Here is a 23,592-nt window from a genome sequence, read left to right on the forward strand (position 1 = left end):
AGCAAGAGGGCCGTTAACATAACAGTATCCTACAAAATGTAAAGAGTTTAATTGGAAAGTAACTGTGCCAAACAAAAGATAATAATTTACAAATGTCAAATTTATATGTGAACAGTTTTTAAAGGAGAATTATCTATGGAGTGATCACAAAATTTACTTACTCTCAATCAGCCTTACATGAATCAGTGATAAGCAGGTTGCATATGGTATTTTAAGTGCATTGTAAAAATGCAGTGGTACGGTGGTAATTGATTGTGCCCGCAAATCAGCGTGTTTGAACTTTGTCTCAGTATTCTGAGCAGTTCTGCAATTAGAAAGCTCTGCAGCTACCGAATGTATTTCAGCCTGACTGTTTGTGAGAATGTTCTCTGCTTGACAAGTTTTGATGTTTTGCTGAAATCCGAGAAGCTCTTATCAATTAATGTTCCTCTCAGTGCATGTCTGAGATAGAGATGAGGATGATGGGTTTTTCATGGCATTCGATAAAGTTAATTAAACTGCAGCCTGCAGATCCTAGAAGAATAACTAAATAGCATTGCTTGTCTTTTCTGGAGTTAAAGTAACGTAGTTATGAAGCAGGGCCTAACTCCTAGGACTTACCCTCTTGTTTTGCCCCTTCCAATACTTTTGCCATAGTCTTCATGATCCATGGGCTTTTATGGAGCCTCCTTACATACAATTTATGGAGTACCTCAGACATGATGAATCCTACATCCAGTTACAGCTTCCAAAAATGCAGTGGCAAAGTCTGTTTGGTGGGATGGAGCTTGACCAGGTCTTGGACAATGGAAAAGCAAATTCCTAGCTTATTGTCAGCAATTATACCTCTTGCTACTCTTATTAAACATAAATACAAAGAGATAGAGATCTACCTATTAACACTTACCCTTGGAAAAGTAGAGGCTGAGCTGAACAGATCTGTTTGATTACAAATTCAAGCTATTCCAAAAACTTATAGTTGAGAATTACTGCCAAGTCTATAGTGTTTCTCTTGATACATTACCATAAAAATGTGTGATGTCTGTGTATGTCTTGGGTTTTATGTGGAATGGAAAGGAAAGAAGAACAGTGTAGTCTTTATGTCAGAAATCTCCCAGGATAAATATAGTGACTGATTTATTCATTTCATAAACATCTATGATTATGAGAAAGGGAGACAGACATCACAGAAGCACAGAATGGTTGAGGTGGGAAGGGATCTCTGAAAGTCATCTGGTCCAAGCCCCCTGCTCACCTACAGCCAGTTACCCAGGACCACGTCCAGACAGCTTTTTAATATCTCCAAGGAAGCTGGCTCCACAACATCTCTGGGTAATCTGTGCCAGTGTTCTGTTACCCTCACAGTAAAAAAGTGTTTCCTGATGTTCAGATGGAACCTCCTGTGTTTCAGTTTGTGCCCATTGCCTCTTGTCCTGTCACTGGGTAACATTGAAAGAGTTTGGCTCCATCCTTTTTGCACCTCCATTCGGGTATTTATATAGATTAAGATTCTCCCTCAGCCTTCTCTGAGCTAAACAGTTGTGGCTCTGTCAACCTTTCCTCATATAAGAGATGCTCCAGTCCCTTAATCATGTTCATGGCCCTTCATTGGACTCTTTCCAGCATGTCCATGTCTGTCTTGTACTGGGGAACCCAGAACTGGACACAGTGCTCCAGGTGCAGTCTCATTAGTGCTGAGTAGAGGGGTAGGATCACCTCCGTTGACCTGCTCATGGTACTTTGTCTAATGCAGCCCAGGATACCATTAGCTGTCTTTGCTGCAAGGGCACCCTGCTGGCTTATGTTCAACTCTGTGTCTACCAGGAACCCCAGGTTCTTTTCTTCCAAGCTGCTTTCAAGCTGGGTGGCCCCCAGCATATATTGGTGCCTGGCGTTGTTCCTTCCCAAGTGCAGGATGTCGTACCTCTCCTTGTTGAATTTCAGGGAGTTCCTGTCAGCCCATTTCTCCAGTCTGTTGAGGTCCCTCTGGATGGCAGCATGACCCTCTGGTGTATCACCCACTCTTCCCGTGTTAAACAGGACTGGACCCAGTATTGATCCCTGGGGTACACTGCTAGTCTCTAGCCTCCAACTGGACTTTGCACTGCTGATCACCACCCTCTTGGCCTGGCCATTCAGCCAGTTTTCAGTCCACCTCACTGCCTGCTTCTCCAGCCCATACATCAACAGCTTGTCTATGAGATTTTACAGGCGAAAGGGCCAAAGGCCTTACTGCAGTCCTGGTAGGTCCACTGCTCATGGACATGTCCATATCTAATGGAATTGGAAAAAGAACAGACTTACCTGTTCTTTCATACCTCCAGTGAAAACAGAAACTGATTTTCATCCTGCCTGTCTAGTCCTCTGGAGAGACAGCCTTCAGCCCAACTAGACGACACCATCTCATTTTAGAACCTAAAAGGTGGCATTGGCCAACTTACTGGTTTCTTTGGGTACCTCAAAAGGAGACAATGCCAGTATACTTTCTTACGTTGGTTCCTTGTGGCTGCTGCAACTTCTCAGAGGGAAAAATAAAATAATGTATTATAAAACAGTGGAGCTATGTTTGACAAAAGGACTTCAGGGAACTTCAAAAGAGTAGGAAATATATAAAATTATAAGCAAATTTGGAACAAGACAGAGCATTAACATTTACTCTGTCTACCTTTAGGTGTTCTTATGAATTAAGACGTGACAGCACATTTCCTTCTAGATATAATCATTCCAATAAATATTGCCTTGCTATTAGAAGCACTTCATGAGGATTTCAATTGTCCTATTGTCATCAGGTTTTAGTGCCATCAAGTAGAAGAAATGCTATCAAATTAATGAGGAAATCTTAAAAACTGAATGGCACTAGCCATTTTATAACATCAGCATTTTCACTAACAAAATTGGTAACATTACAAAGATGGTACATTTAACTGATCATCATCATTAGTGCTGTTTTATTTCATTTTCTTTTGTTTCTTTTTTTGTTTTTATATATGTTCAGGCTGGTCAATGAACGGACTTGTTTGTCTAAATTTTTATCTCCTGAAGTTCCATAAATCTGGAAATTTAGGTCAGCCCTGTTTTGACTGAATGTGAAAAAGAAAATGGGAACAACTTTTCTGATAAATATTGATTTTTATATTATTTTAAAAAAAACCACCTGTCTCTGAGGCCATAATTGACCAGACAATTTTATATTTTTCCAGAGAAAAATTTTGAGTTCAGAAAGTTTCTACTGAAGTGGAATACCTACAAGTGCATTGTCATTTTTGGCATGAACTAGAGGCAGGTATTGAGGATATAGATCCAAAATAAATTGTGTAGGATGATGATGGATAGGAGAGACTGAGATCTATGTGTACTAATTTGTGGTTCATGAAGTTCATTCTAATTGTAGCAATGCATGAGGAAATTATATGACTAGCTGGGCAGAGAGTCAATTATTTTCTAATCATTCATGTTTCAAACTTAATATAATTCCCACCATAACTGTTTGGAGAGTTGTGTCTGCACACGTGTTCTTCATTGGAATTGTCCAGCTAAGCTATTTGGGATAGCTCTCCGGAGCGAGCAGAGTATAGGCCACAGACACACCGTTACCCACAGTAACTGTCTGCTGCAGTACCATATTGTGAAAGGGTTTCTAAAGAATGACAGCTTTAACTTATCAGCCTCTGATTCCTTTTAAGAGACCCAAGATGATAACTAAACAATCAGACTTATCCTCAGTATGTATCTGTTTGCTAGAGAAAGGACCGCATCTATATTTAAAACATTTTCCCATACGTGAAACGAAAAAGCATGAAAACACAGATCCAGAGGAACCAGCGCCTCCTGCAGCAAAGAAAGGGCAAAACTTTGTTCCATCTTAGCATTTCCCTTGGGCTCTGTGCTGCAAAATGAGCAGTAGATTTATTGGCAATTACTAGGATGATTTAAGAACAGCCATTCACTTTAGCAAACAGGAATTACAATGCAACATATTCAGCTCTGCACAACACAGCCGTGAAGGTGGCTGGTTGACTTCTGTTGCATATTTAGGGAGCTTAGGAAAACTGTGCCAGGTTGAAGAAGGAGAGGGTAATAGCTGAGATGAACTAGAAAGCAGCTAAATCACTTTGGCAGTTCCTTAAAGAAGGCATCCAAAAGTGTTGGCTCACAGGAAGGTGTCTTTTAAACTTGGAAGCTGTTGTTAAATATGGCCCTGAATTAAATCCAAACCAGACTCTGCTAACATGAAATTTCCATTAAAAGTAATACTCCCATAGCCCTACATCAAATTAAATTGTAGGTAAGTGACATTGTTAAGTAGTTTGGCTTGCAAATTTAGGTTTGATTAGAAAGAGTGTGGTAGTAAAATTACAGTAACATTTCAGGAACCAATGACGTATGTATGTATTTATTTATTTATTGTAAAAACTGAGGAAGAACAGTTTGAGACAGCTTCTCTTTCTGGGTGCAAAGCAAAATGACTCTGGAAACAAAAGGTGATATTGCTGTAACCAAGCCATAAGCACAACATATTCTCTGTTGAAATAGCAACCAGCTCCCACGCTGAAATGAGAGATCCCAAGTCCACTTCCATCTAGAATGCCCTTTAATTCAGTAGTCAGCACTTGCAAAGTTGGAGGATACAGTATAGACTATTCTTGATTTCTAGTAGATCTCAAAAGAAGTAAAATTCTGAAATCATCTTCTATTTCAAGATGCATTTCCTTCTAATTATCTAGTTATGCCGCTTTTAGAAATGTATCTTTTTTCCCTAGATGTTAAGTACAAAAGACATTTACCTTATATGATTCTAGGTGTAAATTCAATAAGAGGCAAGAAGATCTCAAGTGGATAGTTCTTCCTTGAGGACAAGGGTAAAAGGGAATAATCCTCATTAAGTAATTTCTTTTCCAGGAAAAGGATGTGACTCCCGATAGCCGGCTGCTGAGGCGAGTGAGAGAAGCTGCACTCCAGACTGAAAATCTTTCTCCTTTTATACATACAAAGACTTTCACATCCTTTACTGACTTTTTTCTTGCCCTTGCCATCTGCAATACAGTCCTGGTCTCCACAGCTACTGAGCCAAGACAAAGGGTAATCTAACTTTAAGTATATGAGGAAAATTGATTATGCTTCTATTTCACAATGTAAAGCAGTGTTCAATGAAACCTGAAATGGTAAAAAATAGTTTGTTTGGGAATTCTCCTCTAGTTCTGTTACCTTTTGTGTAATATCTAATTTCCCTGCCTGTGTATAACCCTTCCTAACATGGCTTTTTATGTAGATAAATAGCTATGGCTACCGCAGTATCTGCGCTTTTTCTTTTAAATTTTGTATTATATATATTGTAAGAAGTATGTTGAACATACTGGGTTTTCTCTGATCTCCCAGGCCATTGACAGAACTATAAGGGGCTTGATTCCATCTCTGCTTCTGTCGTGGTTTAGGCCAAATCGGCTACTGGGGACCTGGGGGACCCCAGATGGGACCGACAGATGCTCTCCTCTACCCCTCTTCAGAGAGAGGGGCAGAGGAGGAAAAAGAGACTTACGAGTTTAGAAGGAACTAAACTACTTTAATGAAATATTAATAATAAAATAAGAAAAAAAAATATAATGAAATATATACAAAACCGTATCAAGCTCCCGAGATGACAATCACGACACCGGCTGGCACTGGGGCAGTCCCAGGCTGGACTCAGTGGCGGACGGGAACTGGATTCCGGATCTGCATTCAGGATCGGGATCTCAGGCAGACGAACAGAGTCCTCCTCAGACGTCGGCCATTGCAGGAAGAGAGAGCTGACCTTTCGATCCCTCAGCCTTTATACTGAGCATGAGGCAGATGGGATGGAATACCCTCGTTGGTCAGTTTTGGGTCACCTGTCCTGTTCGCTCCTCCTTGCAGGTGGGACCCCACTATGCTTTTCCGTTTCCGACCCTCCAACGGGGCAAATAACAAAGTTGGTTGGCCTTGGTTGTTATAGCAATAAGTATAAGCAAGGTCCTCTCTGCATACCATGGCTGGGCATCAGCTATAAACATAAGTCTTATCACTCTGAGAGAGTGAACATTGTCTGCACAATATGCTGTTAATTTCAGTTGTTAGAGAGGCCCAGCTAAGAAGCGAAGTTACTGACCAAAATTGGTTCTGTTTTACCTCAAACCAGGACAGGTAGAGATACAAGTCACCATCAAATTTGGATGCCAACTCACCTATGACTCCTCTACTGAATTCCCACACACAGTTAAATGGGGGGGGGGGGGGGGGGGAGTTGCTTTTCTAATTATCATGATTTAAATCCAGAAAAATATATTGAGGTTTTGAAATGTATCTTGTAGTTCACATTTACTTATTTTTAACCATGGGTTTTCTTGTATTTCTAGGTCACAGTCCCACCACCAATAAAACCTTCAGGAATCACCCTGGAGAAGATTCATCAGATGTTTCAACGGCTGAAGTTAGCAAGCCTTAGTCAGTCTTTTTCATCATCTCAGTCTAGTTCAGACCTAGGCGCTAGCTTCAGCGCAAAGTACACCGAGGAGCATCTTGCTGCGTTGGGTTGCTGTGACAATGACGACAACTGCTGTGCCAGCGGTAGAGGCGATGAACTCCAGGGCGAGGGCAGAACAGATATTGGTAGTGCTTCCTTGGATGAGGTTTTTAAATCCGTGACTAACAGTCCTTTGCCAACAGACTTTTGTTATGAGGCTGAGAGCCCAGATGAGGCAGCGCTTGTCTATGCTGCCCAGGCATATAGTTTCACTTTAGTGTCCCGAACTCCTGAACAGGTGACGGTACGGTTGCCACAAGGCACACTCCTGACTTTTGATATTCTCTACACTTTGGGATTTGACTCAGTAAGAAAAAGGATGTCTGTAGTGGTGAGACACCCTCTAACCAAGGAGATTGTTGTCTACACAAAAGGAGCTGACTCTGTTATAATGGACTTGCTGGAAGACTCTGCCAAAGGTAATTAGCCAATGAGCTATTTCTGTTGTGTCCCCTATAAAGAAGCACAAGAAGTACTCTTTTCTGCATGAAATATTATATCTAGGCATTAGAAACATAAAAAAAAAGAATAAGCTTTTTCTACTGCTATCCTTGCAGAGCAGAACTGAGGTATTTATTTAACCTGAGTAGTGCTTAGAATATGGAATGGGCTAATTAAAATTCACTGATGGTGACGGTGCTAACCCATGTGGATTGTGTACTCTGCAATAATACTGTCATAAGGGCCTGACCATTGTATCTCAGCTTGTCAGCAAGAGTGCTATAACATTAACAAACAAACAAACAAGAAAACCCAACTAATGTTATCTTAAAGGAAACAAGGATCTTTAGCAAGCTTTCAGCTTATGCACAGCCAACACTTTTGAGCTTTTAAAGGCATTGCTATTATACTGGAATCCAGTTTTCTCTAATGCCCACTCTTTTTTAATCTTAGGCCATTAGGTCTGAAATGATCTGTGCTTAAAATACGGAATTTTTTCCTTGCATTTCACAGCTGACACTAGTGCAGAGAAGAGAATGAAAAGAATAAAAGAAAAAACACAGAAGCATCTGGACTACTATGCCCGTGATGGCCTGCGAACTCTATGTATAGCTAAGAAGGTAGGAGGGCATTAACCTAATATTGTTTACAGCTTTGCTCTGTACCTGTCAATAGATCTATTAGAAAAATGTAATGGTTGTAATTCTTTCTACTTCAGAGAACAAGCCAGATACGACCCATCTTTTTGTCTCTCTGTTTGATTGCTCTGCAGTCTTTTTTTCCTCTTTTTCCTCAGTGTGAACAAATGATGGATTTTTGGTCAGCCTCAAAACATTTATTTCTGTTTCTCTTATGGTAACTCTCGCTGACCTTCTCTACAGTGATTCCAAGCAAGAAATAAAAAGTCCACAGGGGAGCCAACCTTCTTCTGTTTTGCTTGGCATTCAGCTTTCAAAAATCTTGCCCTCAGCCTGGGTTAGTACATCTTAGTCTGATACTTTAATACAGAAGTTGCCTGTGTGCAACAAATAGGTCATATTCAAGCTATGGAGAAATGTGGAGCAACCTTCAGAAACTGTGTTCCATTTCAGAGTGCCAGCTAAGGGCTGTGTGATCAAGAGTTTCTCTAGGTCGTGTTTTTCAGTCTCAGCTGTAGGCCATTTATACAAACAGGAAGGCAGGTCTATTTTTCTCATTACTACTAGTTCTTGTAACCTTCTTTTGGAAAAGTTTGTGTTATTTTAAAGACGAAACAGTACTTTACCAGCCTGGCTGGGAGTTAAGCCTCTGTGATCCAGAATGTTGGCATTCTTCTCTTATTTAAATTTAAAATGAGCCCTGTTTAAATTGTGTTATGCAGGTCTTGAATGAAGATGACTTTCAAAAATGGGCCAATTTTCGTCGGGAGGCAGAAGCTGCAATTGACAACAGAGATGAGCTGTTAATGGAGACTGCGCAGCATCTGGAGACCAAACTCACCTTGCTGGGTAGCTAAAAATAAGAATTGTCATTGCGTGAAGTATCACTTGCTCTCCTGTGATATTCTTGGCAATCAGACAGACAACAGCTTATACTAATTTATATCAAAAACTCTTCCTCTGAGGTTTGGAAATCTCAGGGCTAGGATATACAGTCCAATGACAGTGTCTAAACAAGTTCTCGTGCATTTTGAGCAGCAGTAACTTTGAAAAAGTGTACTGAAACTATCATGTGCCAGGAGCAAAGAACATGTACATCAGCTGTTACTGTGGCTCAGCTGGCACAGTAGATAATGAAGTTTCCATAATTCAATCATGTGTGTGTCCTTAGATAAACCTGTAAAATACTATAAATTAACTTCAGTTTTAAGCACAAATTCCAAGGGAGTTTTGGAAATTAAACTATATTATAAAAAACGGTAACTTAAAAATGCTGGTCACACATAAGCATTTTTGTTAGTGAATTCATGCTGTTGTTGCATTGTCATGTTTGCTTTCTGCACTTTATAAAAGCGTATTTAATGTTAAAACTTACATTCATTGGCACTTGTGCATCATCCATCACCATCATATCTAACAACAGTATTCTATTAAATTACAGAGCACTTCAGTGCTTTCTTCTCTATTTTGTTTCCAAACATTTTGTTCTTTAAGGCTTTGATTTTCCGAGTTGTCTCAGTGTCATCTTTCTGTGAATACAGTCCGTGCCCATAATTTGTTCTCCTGAATTTCTCTGATTGCCAGCTATTAGCATTATGGCTTCTCATAACCTCTACAGTGATTTAAAAAATTAGAGTAATAACAGTAAATGCCATAAGCAGAAGCACATAAGAGACACTGTAGATCTTGTCAGAATCTGTTACCTTTGCCAACTCCTAAGGCTCTGTGTGCTTTCATACTTTATTTCACAAAAAGTGTTCTTTTAGCTTAAACCAATATCTATCTTTAATGTATCACAGTTACAGCATCTTCAAACTGACCTCTAGTGGAAGAGATAAGAAGAGGAGTATTGGAACATTCGGATGGTGATTTACCATCAGGATGGCTGTTGGCATCTGCTTCTAAGTTTGCGCATTTTAAGAAAAGAAAACTTAGTGTACCATTTCTTCTCCCTTTGACGGGCAAAGCATCTAACTTGACAAGAGGGATAGCGTTACATTGAAATAGTCAAAGTTCATCTTTTCTCTGGTTACTTTGATGGGACTTAATACAGTACTTTAAAAATGCATATGGTGTAGTTCCTCTGCCACTACATTGCCATTTTGGATTATTAAGAAGAAATGAAATGCATTGTTCTAGCAACAAGTAAAATGAAGAGCCAGAACTTGATTGCTGACACATTCAGATCTTAATCCAAAGGCAGATCTTCTGCCTGTGGGTTCATTTGCTGGACACTACCTTGGCTCAGCTCTTCATAAGTTCAGGGTCACGACGGGAAGTCAAATACCTTTTCTTAAAAAAGAAAATAGCAACATGATTTCCAAATGAAAGAAAACTAGTTCACTGCTTCTCTTTGTGTTTGCCCAGGAGCCACAGGGATTGAAGATCGGCTGCAAGATGGAGTGCCTGACACTATCGCGGCTCTGCGAGAAGCTGGGATACAAATCTGGGTCTTGACAGGAGACAAACAGGAAACAGCAGTTAACATTGCATATTCCTGTAAACTCCTGAACCAAAGAGACACTGTCTTCACCATTAACACTGAAAATAAGGTGAGTACAGAGAGACACAGAGAATTTTTTATCTTTCCCTTTCTTTGTGTATTGCAGCTCGGCAGTGTTTTGCTTTAGGCTGCATTCAACACAAACCAGCCAACCAAAAACCCACATAGCAGCATTAGGCCAGAAACTCTTTAGACCACATATAACAGGATGAATTGAAACACAGGACAGTTATGTAGAGTTTCATTCAATTAAAATACAATGTTTTTTCCAAATGAAAATATTCTTTTAAAAAATTATCTGAATAGTGAGCTTTAGAAAGAAGGTAATACGCAGTTTAAGTGCCTGATTCCTTAATAATATTGATATCTGGCAATGAAAATTTCAGTTACAATGATATTTTAACTCTAGGTGATATCTATGGGAAGACATTTGGAAAGTACTGTGCATGAGTCAGTCTGGAAAAAGTATGCAGGTGTAGATTTAACTAAATTCAGAACTTTCTAGTCACATGTTGCCTAATAGGATTAGGCTTAATCAGAAATTTATTAGTGAACAGTTTAATGCAGTATCTTTTTGTGTGAACAGCATTTCACCTTCTTGGAAACCTAAATATAGTTCTTGTGGGCCGATTAATAACACAGTCACTTTCTTGACATTCCATGGTGGTACACGTAGTTGATGATGTGCACAGATATTCCCTGAATTTCCATGGGCAATAAGAAGGTCAGGCAGTAGCCAAAGTAAACATACTCCAAAATGAGGATAATCGCTTCAAGGGCGCGTCTGTCAGCTGCTGTGAGTCACTAAAACGCATGAACAATCTGTGGTGCAATCTATGGCTATTCCTGAAACCTTCTAAACAGAAGAGAGAAAATAGAGTCCGAACTTTCGAAGGGGGTAAATACTATTAAGGATGGTGAAAGTAAAAGGCTTTAGAAAAGCAACATTGGCTTTTGCAGGTTGTGAAGCAACGTAAGTAGGGTACTGGGAAAACCATGCCTTGCTTTTGGAAAGCAGAATGGCCAACACTGTGCACAGCCCCGCGTCCCATCTCTCCGGGTATCCTGGCTTTGTGAGATGCATTGAGGGGAGAGTGAGTTCAGGCATTATGGCTAATCCATTTACTAAGGAGAGGTCAGCCCTGACCATTTCTAAAGCCCAAAACCAGGGTCCAAAATGCTGCCCTCTTCTTCATTTTCTTGCTAGTGACCTCTTACTTCCCGTATAGCCCTGGATGCCCCTGAGGTGCCCCAGGCAGCAGCCGCTGCCCTTTTGCCGGTGTGCTGCTCTGTCCTTTTTATGCAGCGTACACTTGCGGCCCCTGCGCAGCAGTAAGAGGAGTTGCCGTGGGACCAGCCTCTCCGTGGGTAGGCAGGAGGTCGAGGAGGGAAGGCAGGGCTTCTCTCTGCGACTAAGCAAGTCACTGGTCTTGGTTGCCTCAGTTTTTCTCCGCACAGAAGGGAGGTTATAGATATAAGCTTGCCTGTCTCTATAAAGCCATTGTGAGGATTAATTAAATACAGTTAAAATACTGACTGTTTTGCTTGTGATAGGCAATTGTATAGAGCAGTTAGATGGCCTACTTTCTAACTGCTTTTGTCTGCAGTTAGTAGCTCTCCAAACAAGAATAAGATCCTATGCAAATGTCTCTCTCTTTTAATGTCAGGGAAATAGGGAAACATGCAAAGATGATATGGAATTTGGCACGGAATACATTCCTTGCTTCAATGTGTAATTTCATTTGATATGCATATCTGCTTTAACTGAAGGCAGAATGAATATATTTAGGATGGAAATTAGATGGCGTTTTCTGTCAGAGAAGTGATGCTGCAGACGGGACCCCCCTGGCTCCAGGAAACACATGTGCGCGCACTTACCTATAGCACCGTGTACGGCCCTGCACCCGGGCTCAGATGCAAGCTGCGCGCAGTGGGTGCTTGTATGATCGCGTGTGGCTCAGCAGGCACCGGCGTTGCTCCACAACATGATTTAGTTCCCTCCCTTTCAAAATGAAGCCAAGGACACTGGTTCTGGAAGAGTCTCCCAACGGCAGCAGCAGAAGGGAAACAAATAATACATACAAAGCGTTTAACCCATTAATTTTGCCAAAGTTAACACTTGAAGGGGCTTCAGTGGGAAGGGACTCTCCCCCTGAGCCCAGCAGTTTATTCAAACACTGAAAATTAAATATCTTCCAGGAAGAAGCAAGACACTTAGGTAGTTTGGGGGATTCATTTAAAAAGGCAAGCCAAGGCAAACCAGGAATTTCCACTACAATTTTTCATTTGTTCACAGAAAGATGATGTTGCTTCGATATTTTTCAGAGTTTTTTTAGATGCAGCTTTTTATTAGATGTCAGAGGTACATTTGATTCCAAAACCTCCCACTTAAGTGTAATTTAAATCTTGCAAACATCCTACACATGTACCTTATGCAACATAAAGTGAAAATAACATTTTAGAACTGAATCATCACTCAATAAAGCTGACAGAAAAGGTAGAAAAGAGAGCGATTAGCTCCTCAGGTATTCAGTGCCATGCCACAGAAGGAGGACTTTTAGTACTAATGTACAGCAAAGTAACTTTTAGATCATTCTTGGTTTTCTGTGATAGTGGTGTGACAGTTTAGGACATCTGTATGGGAGAGGTAAAAGTGCTCCCCTTAAATCTGTTTGTATTTGATACTAGGTCAATTCTGGTTGTTTGCATGTGAAAGGGGACTTTGGTCCAAAATGAGGCAGATTTGCTAAGAGGGAAAGACTTAGTTTGTGTTTGAGGCACAGTGCTAGGCAATATGAAGCTTTATTTCTGTCCCTAACTGTGACACACACCTGATTTGTGACCTAGAAAAGGCCAAACTGTCAAAGTCACTGAGTAATTTTGAAAATCTGAACCTCTTGTTTCTCTACCGCAGTTTATTTCTGAGGGAAGCGAATGCTGCAATATCTCACATCATTCATATCACAACTAGATTTTTAAAATCTCCTTTAGAAAAAAAGGATTATTTTTTTTTAATTTCTGAATTCTCAGCATTGCAAATACTAATATGTCCTCCTGATGTGACGATTATTTTCTTTTCTTTTAAAATAATTCCTTACTACAGTTAACTAGCTGATAACATGCACAGCATTTTCACTGAAGCATTTGATGACATCATTGAAATAATCTCCGATCTGATGAATCATTGAGTTTCTCAGTCAGTTTTCCCTAATGTTTATCTGATAGGCTTAAACGCAGTGGCATGATTATACAAACATATGCTTTGTAAGGTGCTGTGCTGTAAAGGGAGATGGAGATAACTATTTCTAGAACCATTTCTGTTTTCTCACAGGAAACTTGTGAATCTCTCTTGAATTTAACCTTGGAAGAGGTGAGGAAGAATTATGAGGTTGAAAAACCACGGAGGAGATTTTTTGGCATTATCTCAACATCTTTCTCAGCCTCTGAGGCCCCCAGTCCTGAGTTCGGCCTGGTGATTGATGGACGGACGCTGAACATCATCTTCCAGGGGGGCCTGGAGGAGAAGTTCCTGGCGCTGACAAAGCACTGCCGCTCGGTGCTGTGCTGCCGTTCCACCCCTCTTCAGAAGAGCATGGTGGTCAAGCTTGTCCGGAGGCAGCTTAAAGTGATGACCCTGTCAATAGGTACCTCTATTCTGAATCTCACAGAAGAAACGGGAAGCGGGTTCTTTCTTTATGAGTTATGGAAATGTATGGAACATATTTTATGAGCTATTTCTTGTGCCTCAGATAGATAGTGGGAAAATAGCATTTAATAGTCTTTCCTGATCAAAAACCATATGAAAGCCCTTCTTCAGCTTTCACTGAGTAAATCTGGCCCCCATTTAAACAAGATGAAGGCACTCCAAGTTCCAAATCTCCGAGCAGTCCCTTTCATGCACACCAGTACAAACGCATGTATGCGTTCCCTGCAGAATGCCCTCGCTTTGGGCGTGGAAAGCAGTCAATAGCAGTCACTGTTTTGTCTTTTCATAAAGCCCTTTTCCTGTCAGGTTTTCCCAACTGGTGAAAACAGTTATCCCCAGAGTGGTATTAAGCACTGACTCATTTGCTTTTTACCTCCAAATAATGTGAAACACTTTGAATTTCCTGCTCTACTTTTGGTAAGTGATCCCACTGAAATCCTTGCAGAATTGATTTTTATGACTTAAAACTAAAAAAGACACCTCTGTGGACCAAACAGAAAAGGAAGAGTCTGATGTATTTTAAAATTTCTTGCTTTGACTTAGAGTTCAAAATATAAACTTTCAGCCTTCTGCTTCATTTGTTTTGCTTTACCAGCTACCCTTATTCACAGTCTCCACATTGCAGGCAACGACCACGGCTGTTCTTTCCATGGAAATTTAGTTATGTATTTAACATATTGCTGCAAGTTGAAATGAGCAGAATAACTCCTGAAATTGGCTTGTTACATTGTCAACTGCAATCAAATTTATTGTATAATTTGGAGCATTCAGTGAAGTAGGGTGCTGCAAAGAGTGTTGTTGAGCATATGGAGTTCACCAAGCAGAAACATACAAAACAATGCAGATGTAGATGGTGTCCGGGTGTCCATGCCACCACCCAGCTGGGCCAATGTCAGGGTTAGCCCTGGTGGATCCAGGTCTCCTGGGAAGGAGGATGTTCCAAACAAGATCAGAGCCTAGAGGTTATTATTGCTTGGTGCTGAGTATCTGTTACCCTAATTAAGATGTGTTGTAGTACAGGATAGTCTTTGTTTATTAACATAGCTGGGTTTTTTCTTGTTTTGATAGAGGCATTTTGTATTAAGCACCCTTTCTTGCACCTTTATTGTACCCTCCTGTCTTCCTCTTCTAGGTGATGGTGCAAATGACGTAAGTATGATTCAAGCAGCTGATGTTGGAATTGGAATATCTGGCCAAGAAGGCATGCAGGTATCCCTTCAATTTATTTCCTTTCCTCTTTTGTTACGTGTTCTCTTGCTGCTTAACAAGTTTCATAAGCAGTCATATACTCCTGAGTGTCATCTTAAAAATGCAAGTTGGCATCATTACTGTCATAAATTAATATGCAGTTCATAATTATGGGTCCAGCCAAAAAAGAGTGTTTTGAGCCAACAATTAGCATGCATGGAAAAATGTGTGTTTGCTCATAAGCCTGGAAAATTAGCAGATGCCTGTCCAGTGTTAGGTTAGCATCTGGTTTCTGAATCATCTCTGCTATAGCATTTCAGTGTTTTCTGCCCCAAATTCTTTCCCACGCATCCCCCTTCCTCATTCTCCTAAGATGGGACTTCTGCAGAGATAGAAATTTCCAACTATTTTCTCAATGTGTGGGGTTTTTTTCTACAATATTCAATAGCTGGAAATCATTTCAATGTCCACGTTCACATTTCATCATATTGGGTGGGAAAAAGGTATATTGTAAATTATCTTCTATTCTTTTTACCAAAGGCTGTGATGGCTAGTGACTTTGCAATATCCCGATTTAAGCATCTCAAAAAACTGCTTCTTGTCCATGGACATTGGTGTTATGCTCGCTTGGCAAAGATGGTGATTTACTTCTTCTACAAAAATGTGGTAAGATTATTAACATTCTGGAATTTTTCATCCTAGCAAGGGTTAAGTCCAGGGCTGGGAGGGGTTTGGTTTTGTTTTTCTTTTTTGCAGGTTATACTCTCTTACTTTTAATGAAGCTACAGTTCCTGTTTCTTCACTTCGCAGGTTTATCACATGCTACCTCCTTCTTAGTAATGTGCTGCATAAAGCATTGAGGAAAATATGTGTTCTAAATATATTTTGAAAGAGCATTATTCCAGAGGGAAAAAGGACTCAAAGCTTAGTAACTTTTATATGGTAGTTCAAGAAACTTTATTAATAATACCCATGAGCCTCAAAATAAAATTTGCATAAGGAAGAGTAGATTATTAGTGCTAGAATATAGAAGATGACTCTACACTAAGAACTAGTTGCCTATGAAACCTCTGAATTTTTTGCATTTAATTTGATAGGAACCGCTTGCAAATAATGATGCAGTCATATCTGGCATTTTTATTAAAAATTTAATGTATATGCAAATGAGCTGTGCATTGAAGAATAATGTAAAGTGGAAAAACCTGATAGTAATACAGTTTCTACAAGACTGTGCAAACAAGTCCATTTGACATGAAATACACTCTGAGCATGAAAGACTATTTACTTAGAATTCAAAGTATCTGTTGGGGAGGGGGGGTTAATAATTTTGAATAAGGATTACTTCTTATCAGTGTTAAAATTTGTAGTGGAAATGGAAACTTTTTTTTTTCCTTGATTGGGCATCCTTTTAGAGTTCAAAGGATATTTATTTGCAATGCAAAATAGCTCTCCAGACTGGGATGCTGCTGTCCTATTATCTCCCCAGTACCATTAGGGAGCAGGAGGCCTTTGATTCCTCATGGACAACCGGTTTGTAAAAGGATTTTAAAATCTGGTGCTCAGAGCTGTGAACAGTTTACTTAATTACTCTCTGATATTTTCTTAAAGAAACCTAATGGCTTTTAAAAAGCTGTATCACAGTGGATCAGTGTGAGGTAGTCCCGTAAGATATACTGCTTTATGGAACAAAGTGTAGAGCTGTCTACTGACGGTGCCTTTAACCAAAATAATGTATTCTTGGGAGACTCTGTTAATAACCAGTGTACTACATAAACCTCGTAGGTGGAAGGAACTGAGAGACATGGACCATCTATGCATGGCAAACTAAAGGGTACAGATCAGCTGTAACAGTAGGCAACAGAGGATGTAAAGGAGAGGCAACAGGAAAGGTGCAGCTTCGTGACTCCTCCAACCCAAAGAAAAACGAAATCACATCAGCTTCTGCACATGTGGGCAGCCACAGTTCAGCTTGTAACAGAATGTTGTGTTTGTGTTTGCCTCTCCACAGAACTACGTCAACCTGCTCTTCTGGTACCAGTTCTTCTGTGGGTTCTCAGGAAGCACAATGATAGATTACTGGCAGATGATTTTTTTCAATCTCTTCTTCACCTCGGTGCCCCCTCTTCTCTTTGGAGTCCTGGATAAAGATGTTTCTGCAGAGACACTTCTAGGTTTGCCTGAGCTGTACAAGAATGGACAAAATTCAGAGGTATATCTTGGTTGCTGAAACAAATGCTTGATAAGCCAAAGGACCACAGGCTTTTTGGTTTTGTGAGAAGGGAGGGACGAGAAGAGTTTAGACTTACTTGGAACAAAATGATCCATTTACATTTTCTAGTTCACTGATGTCCACTGAAAGAAGGTATAATTGTAGCTGACAGAAGAACTGGTAAGGAACCAGTTCCTGATTGAAGTTGCTTGCTGGAAGTGGGGTGGGTGCTTGGTTAGAAGATGTAAATGGGAAGGTTTACTCTGCCATTAAATATATGGGGCAATCCAGTTTGGTACCAGCATGCTGCATTATAATAAGTAAAGTGATGTGCTAGTGAATCAGCCCTGTGTTAGGTGTTTCTGATCTGAAGAAGAGATGATGGAGCAAATATGCATGTGTGTATGTATATATGTACACACCATATATATAGAAAATTTCTCAGTGAAGGCATAGGGAGAAATAAATAAAACAGGATGAGAAACGTAACAAACAAGGGGAAAATAGTTTAGCTGGTCCCTGATTAAACTCTGCTCAGATTTGGTGCTTTGAACAGTCTCAACCTACTGAAGAAGAAAAGCTTGTTAAAAAGATTACAGAAAAAAGTGACAAGAAAATGCAAACCCTTAAATCAATAAACAACCCAACATTTTTTTTCTGCTCTCGAGTTCAGAAATACATCTATTAATACAAAGAGGATTTTGTCACAGTATGGTGTCTAGGCTGTTCCAGACATGAACTGCTGCATTTGTTTACTTCTTTTACTTCGAATAGTCAGTATTCGTAACCCTCAGAAAATATGCATGAAATATGTTAGGTTTTTACCTCAGTTTGCCTGTCAGGTTTAGAGAACCAGTCTGATCTCTGTACGTTTACAAGGAGCACACAGATACAGACACACATAACTGGTTTTGCATATACATACAGTACAGTAGCACTTATTCCCAAATTGCCTTAACATTTTTAATAGGAAATTATGAAAATGTTAATGAGCAAAAATTGAAGTGGCTCTAGCTTTAAATCACAAAATTGCAGGGTACTTAGGGATTCTTTTCTCTCCTTTTTCTCCCAATACCTACTTTCATTATGCTGGTTTTAGCACTGATGAGCACTGGTGGTTCACATCATGTTTAATGATGTTTTGAAAAACCTAGGCAAGGGAGTGCAAAATTTGAGGATTTTCTGTAAGATTTTCCATCCCTTTTCTTAGGAGCTGTTGGACCTTACACATACATGAAATATATATATTCTTTACCATTTTGAAGAAGTCATTGTTGTTGCTTTGGCAATTTTTGACCAATTCTATAGCTCTAGGAAGAGCTATCTTTGAAAAAGAATTCGAGGAATGGGGTCCTTGGGGGATGGATGGGGCGTTCGTGACATTGAGCTTTTAAGACCCTTAGTTGACTGCCTAGTCTAGTCTTCCTAAGGTCTGTCTTTAGTTATCACAGAGAAAATGCCTGTTCAGAGATAAGCCTTTGGTCTAAATCAGCTGCTCAGGAGGCATTTACTCATGAAGGGAGACCAGTTAGCTATAATCTATAGTCTGAATGGAAGAAAAACCGACAGCAATTATGTCTGCAGATCAGATATGTGTCCTGTCATAATGACTGCTATCTATAAACTCCTGCAGATATACAAGCTGTCAACTTTTATTATGACAATGTTGGATGCCTTCTATCAGAGCCTCATTTGCTTCTTTGTCCCCTACTTGGTAAGTACCGGGGTCATTAATATTCTCATTCTCCTATCCTCCTTAAAAAATAGAAAAATTCACTGCTGAATACTCAGGTTCATCATAGTCTATCTGCCTCTTTTCTAGACATATGAGGACTCTGACATAGATGTGTTTTCTTTTGGAAACCCCATCAATACCATCTCCCTCCTGACCATTCTCTTGCACCAGGCTCTAGAAATGAAAACATGGGTATGTGTTTGACCTGTCCTGTTCACATGGCTATTTTTCTTTTCTGAACATAGCAGACTGTGTAGAACTGGCATTGTCTTTCAGAGTCATTTACCTGAATTCTGGGTCACAAAAAGTAAGTAACAGATGCACTGAGATTTCACAATGTGCCAGAATTGATTATTAGCCTCAGGATCATACCTTCATCTGCACAGCGACAGAATGTGCTTCTACAGTGCCTTTGGACAGAACACTACACAATTTGTACATCATATAATGTAAGAAACATGTATTACATGTTTCTTAAAAAGCTATATTTGATGTCACTGTTGTTTTGTAAGTTATATGATGTACATATATTACATGTTTCTTAAAAAACTGTATTTGATGTCACTGTTGTTTTGTAAGTTAATTTCCCCGTATTTCTCCTGCTGCACTTTTCAGCAGCATGGATTTATTGGCTACATTCTTTCTAATCCTTCTTTCTATCCTCCTGTCTTACACCCAGAGTCAGATTCTCACCAGCATCACTGTCATTTCATGCAATTCTGCTTACAGACCCTGTTCCATGTGGTAACGATGATTGGCAGTGTGGTGTTTTACCTCATCTTCTCTGTGATCTACAACGCCGCCTGCGTGGTCTGCAACCCTCCCACCAACCCCTACTGGATTATGGAGAAGCAGCTTTCAGACCCCACCTTCTACTTACTGTGCTTTATTACCCCAGTCATCGCGCTCTTGCCAAGGTTTGAATGATGCACTGTTTTCCTCTCAATTTTCATTTTGTGGATTTGTAGGCATTTGGGTGAAATAACAATAATGTATATAGGTATGGGAGATGTCAGGCACACGTGTTGCACAGGGGTAGATGATCAGTGTAGAAGTCAGATGCTTGGGTCCAACTTTCCAGGTCATGAGCCATTCATTTATTCAGTTATACAGCCCTAGATAAGTCACTATATATCTACTGCTTTTGGTGTCCTGTCAGGAAAATCTTTCTGGGGTGCTTCAAAATTTACCAGTACAAATCTGCTACATAATTGTTCACTATTATAAACACAATGCTGTTGAGCTAATCAAGACTAGGAAGCAAGTCTTTGAAATATTCCTGTATGCTTTGAGAGTTACAGAATGTGTTGTTTCTTTAGTACCTTACAATGCATTACTAAGCCAAATTTAAGAAAATGTTTCTATATCAAATAATTTTCTGCATCCAGAAGGTTACTTTTACCCTCTGCAACAAATCAGGTGTGTTAAAGATAGCTTTAACTGAGGCTGAATAATATTTGGAGAGGGCTAATTATTTTGATAGGTTGCTGAAAAAAATCCGGTTTGAAAAACATGATTCTGTTCCCATATATGTCTATAGTAAGCTTACTACTTTGGATGCTTAATATCTTAATCATTATTTAAGCAGATATGCTTTGTCCAAGTCGCACCACTTAAAATTTTTATTTCTGCTTGGACAATGAAAAAAGTTGATTTGTTTGACTGTCTTGTTAGTCTCCTCATCCTGATTGTCAGGAAGTAGTACAGCACACAGGTACTACAAGAATCGGGAAAATATTTTTAGCATCTGATTTTCTAAGTGCTTTAAGCCAATGGAATCCGAGCCCTAACTTTGTCTAACCCTAGATAATACTTTTCTTCAAATTATTAGTATTATTTTCCCATCTGAGTTGAGATTCTTTTGTGATTTCATGTTCCGTTATATAACTTCAGGTCAGGATAAGCAATACATGGTTCAGTAAGGTCTCATGTCTTCTAGGCAGGGCATCCTTTTCCAGTCTGTTTTTCTCCTGTCTGCTTTTTGTTTTCCTATCAGCCCTCATTCATGGTGTCATTTTTGACCCTGAGCTTTCTACTGAGCTACATCAAACATGTGGTTAGAGAACTCGTATCTCCATCTTGGGAATTCAGCAAGGTTAAGATCATTGCTGCCTCAGCAGGATACTGAGCTTAAAGATTTGTATCTCGATATCTTCAAAGCTGAAGAATTGCTGTTTCTTTATGTAGGTACCCCAGATTATTTTCAGCAGAGTCCTCAGTTCACAGAATATCCAGCCCCCAGTTTTGGCTACAACTTAGCTGTGTCAGCATATCACAGCAGTGGTGGAACCACCCTTTGTTAAAAAGCACTTAATTATAAGTTCCAGTTGGTTCATCTCACCGTGCTACCTGCTCCCTATCTCCTTCAGAAACCAGTTGGAGCCTTGAGATTCTGGTTTCTTTCTGAGGGGTTTTCTTAAAATCCTTGCCCTCCTTAGTTCTTACTCTTGCTACTGCCGTCAGTGTTAGGTGACATTCCTGCGACGCTGCTGGCGCTCTGGGCTTGCCTGTGCCCTGCCTACCTGCAGGCTTTTCCTGGAGCACCCTCTGGCAGTACTTTGCAGTGCATCCTCTCCACATCTGCATCTCAAAACTGCTTCTGAACTTTGTTTTGGGACATAAAAAAAAGCATTAGGTACTAAAGCCCTTGTGTCTTGGAAGAAGAAAGGGATCTGAATTTCATGTTCATTCATTGGCAAGGCATGGTACTGTGTCTCTTGGAGGATTTCAACATATGAACCAGATATATTTCTCCAGCTGTGGAAGGTGGACTGTGGTCTGCCAGGAAAACCTGCAGAGGCCCCGCAGGTAATTGAGTCTCACACTCTGCAGCCCTGTGGGAAGGGCAGGAGCAAGTGAAAGGAGCACGTGGGATGGGAGAGACAGTTCTCTGTCCTCCTGTCTGGTCCACCTCCAACTTACACCAAAGATACAGAGGAGAACTTGAGAGGAAAGACAGAGGACAATATGGTCCGCACCACATCTGCACAGATGGACCTGGGCTCTCCATAGTTGTGCTCTTAGCTGCCCAACCATGTCTAGCAACTGCACAGATCCCAGACCCCAGGTGCTGTGGGATTGATCAGCCCAAGCTGATCACACGTATTTGTGTTTACCCACTCCTACTTGTGCAGACAGGCTTGAGAAATCCATTGTCTTAAAAGCCCTTTCTGTACTCAGTCTAGCTTGTTGGGCTTTTTAATCTTGTTATACTTATTTATGCATACACTTAGCAGCAGGATATGAAGACAGCAGCTTTATTAACGCAATTTCAAATAGTCCCCATGTTTGTTTTAAGATGTGTATTGAGGCCATGTACATAAAGGTCAAATCCTATTAGAAAGATGCTTTGAAAGAGACTTTGGTTTTCAGACAAAACTGACATGACATGGAGAGAGGATTTGTGCTCTCTCACTGCACACAGTATATATAGTTATGTAAGTTCTTTGTCCTGCAAAGGGCAGATAGGACACTTTTTTTTTTTTACTGCTTCCTGAGCAAATCTACAAGCTGAGGTTTTTTAAATTTCTGGGTTTATGTTACCTGCCAAATTAAGATCCCCTCTTAGCCTGTTTTAACAGTATAAATATAATCTCTCAATCTCCTCAAATACCGAGTTTCTGTGTATCTTTCTTGTACTGTTCAGCAATCAGATGGTTCTGTTATCATTTATTTAGTATTTATATACATGTAGTTGACTCTATACACGTCAAGATAAGTGTATCGTTACATGTTGCATTAAGATTCGGGAGTCAACTTTCATCTACCAGGTATAAGGTGTCTACCAGATGCCTGTAGAGCAATGGAAAATTAGCAACTGGGTTTGTGTTGTGTGATGCAGATTATGGGAGGAACCCACTGGTAAGACAATCCATTCTCTTCTTCTTTCATCAGGTTCTTTATTTTTGCTCTACAAGGAACCTTTGGAGCATCTCTGATTCTGAAAGCACAGCAACTAGATAAGCTTCCTAAAGAGCAACGGGATATTGAAATACAGAAATTGAGATCAAGAAAGCAAACTACTTCTGGTGCGTCACCTGCATCTAATGATGACCTTGAGCAAAACATCAGCCACTTATGCGTGTCACCATTTTTACATCCAGCAGCAGCAGCTGTGTCTTATGGGGACACAGAAAGTCAGGGACTTTCTGCCTCTGAAGTGAATCCTCTCAGGAAGCAGACACCTGAAGAAGGCTACTATTTCTTCAATAGGTGGGCAGAGGAAGAATCTACTGCTACAGACTCTTCAGCGGGACCTTTCTCTGGCCATTACCCCCGTGTACCCAGCACGGTAACACCTCATGGGCAGGATGGTGGCAAACTGACTAAAGATAATGCTCACAACTTTAACCATGGAAGCCATAGGCGATCTGTGAGTGCAGTGACACTCTGAAGAAACATTCAGAAATGGGATCCACAGCCCTTGTGGAGAAGGATATTCCATAGGGAAAATAAAAAGTCTATTTATACTTAACTATCATGCTCACTACAAAAGGAGACAGGGGCATGTGGAGTTACAAACCTACTGGAGTAGTGCAATAACATCTCTAATACGCAACTTTCCCTAAGTGCCTATATAGTTTGGGCTTGTCGTTACATGACTTCCTGATCTTCATGGGTTTGTCTCATTAGAGGAATGTTAGATGAGTGTCACA

At 40.1% G+C, this 23,592-nt stretch overlaps 1 protein-coding gene across 1 annotated transcript in view; it reads left to right on the top strand.

Annotated features, from left to right (window-relative positions):
* Positions 1-23,330, top strand: part of ATP10B (ATPase, class V, type 10B) — a 56,065-nt gene extending 32,735 nt beyond the window's left edge. The window contains exons 10-22 of the mRNA XM_009879801.1: positions 4,879-5,058; positions 6,351-6,936; positions 7,472-7,578; positions 8,319-8,445; positions 9,964-10,148; positions 13,431-13,743; positions 14,938-15,014; positions 15,534-15,659; positions 17,002-17,202; positions 18,836-18,916; positions 19,025-19,129; positions 19,667-19,854; positions 22,832-23,330. Coding sequence (XP_009878103.1) covers positions 4,879-5,058; positions 6,351-6,936; positions 7,472-7,578; positions 8,319-8,445; positions 9,964-10,148; positions 13,431-13,743; positions 14,938-15,014; positions 15,534-15,659; positions 17,002-17,202; positions 18,836-18,916; positions 19,025-19,129; positions 19,667-19,854; positions 22,832-23,330 — 2,775 coding nt within the window. The remainder of the gene's footprint in view (positions 1-4,878; positions 5,059-6,350; positions 6,937-7,471; positions 7,579-8,318; positions 8,446-9,963; positions 10,149-13,430; positions 13,744-14,937; positions 15,015-15,533; positions 15,660-17,001; positions 17,203-18,835; positions 18,917-19,024; positions 19,130-19,666; positions 19,855-22,831) is intronic.
* Positions 23,331-23,592: the final 262 nt, after the last annotated feature.

Source organism: Charadrius vociferus, unplaced genomic scaffold (genome assembly GCF_000708025.1).
Source record: "Charadrius vociferus isolate BGI_N301 unplaced genomic scaffold, ASM70802v2 scaffold212, whole genome shotgun sequence".
In the NCBI taxonomy this organism is placed as follows: domain Eukaryota; kingdom Metazoa; phylum Chordata; class Aves; order Charadriiformes; family Charadriidae; genus Charadrius; species Charadrius vociferus.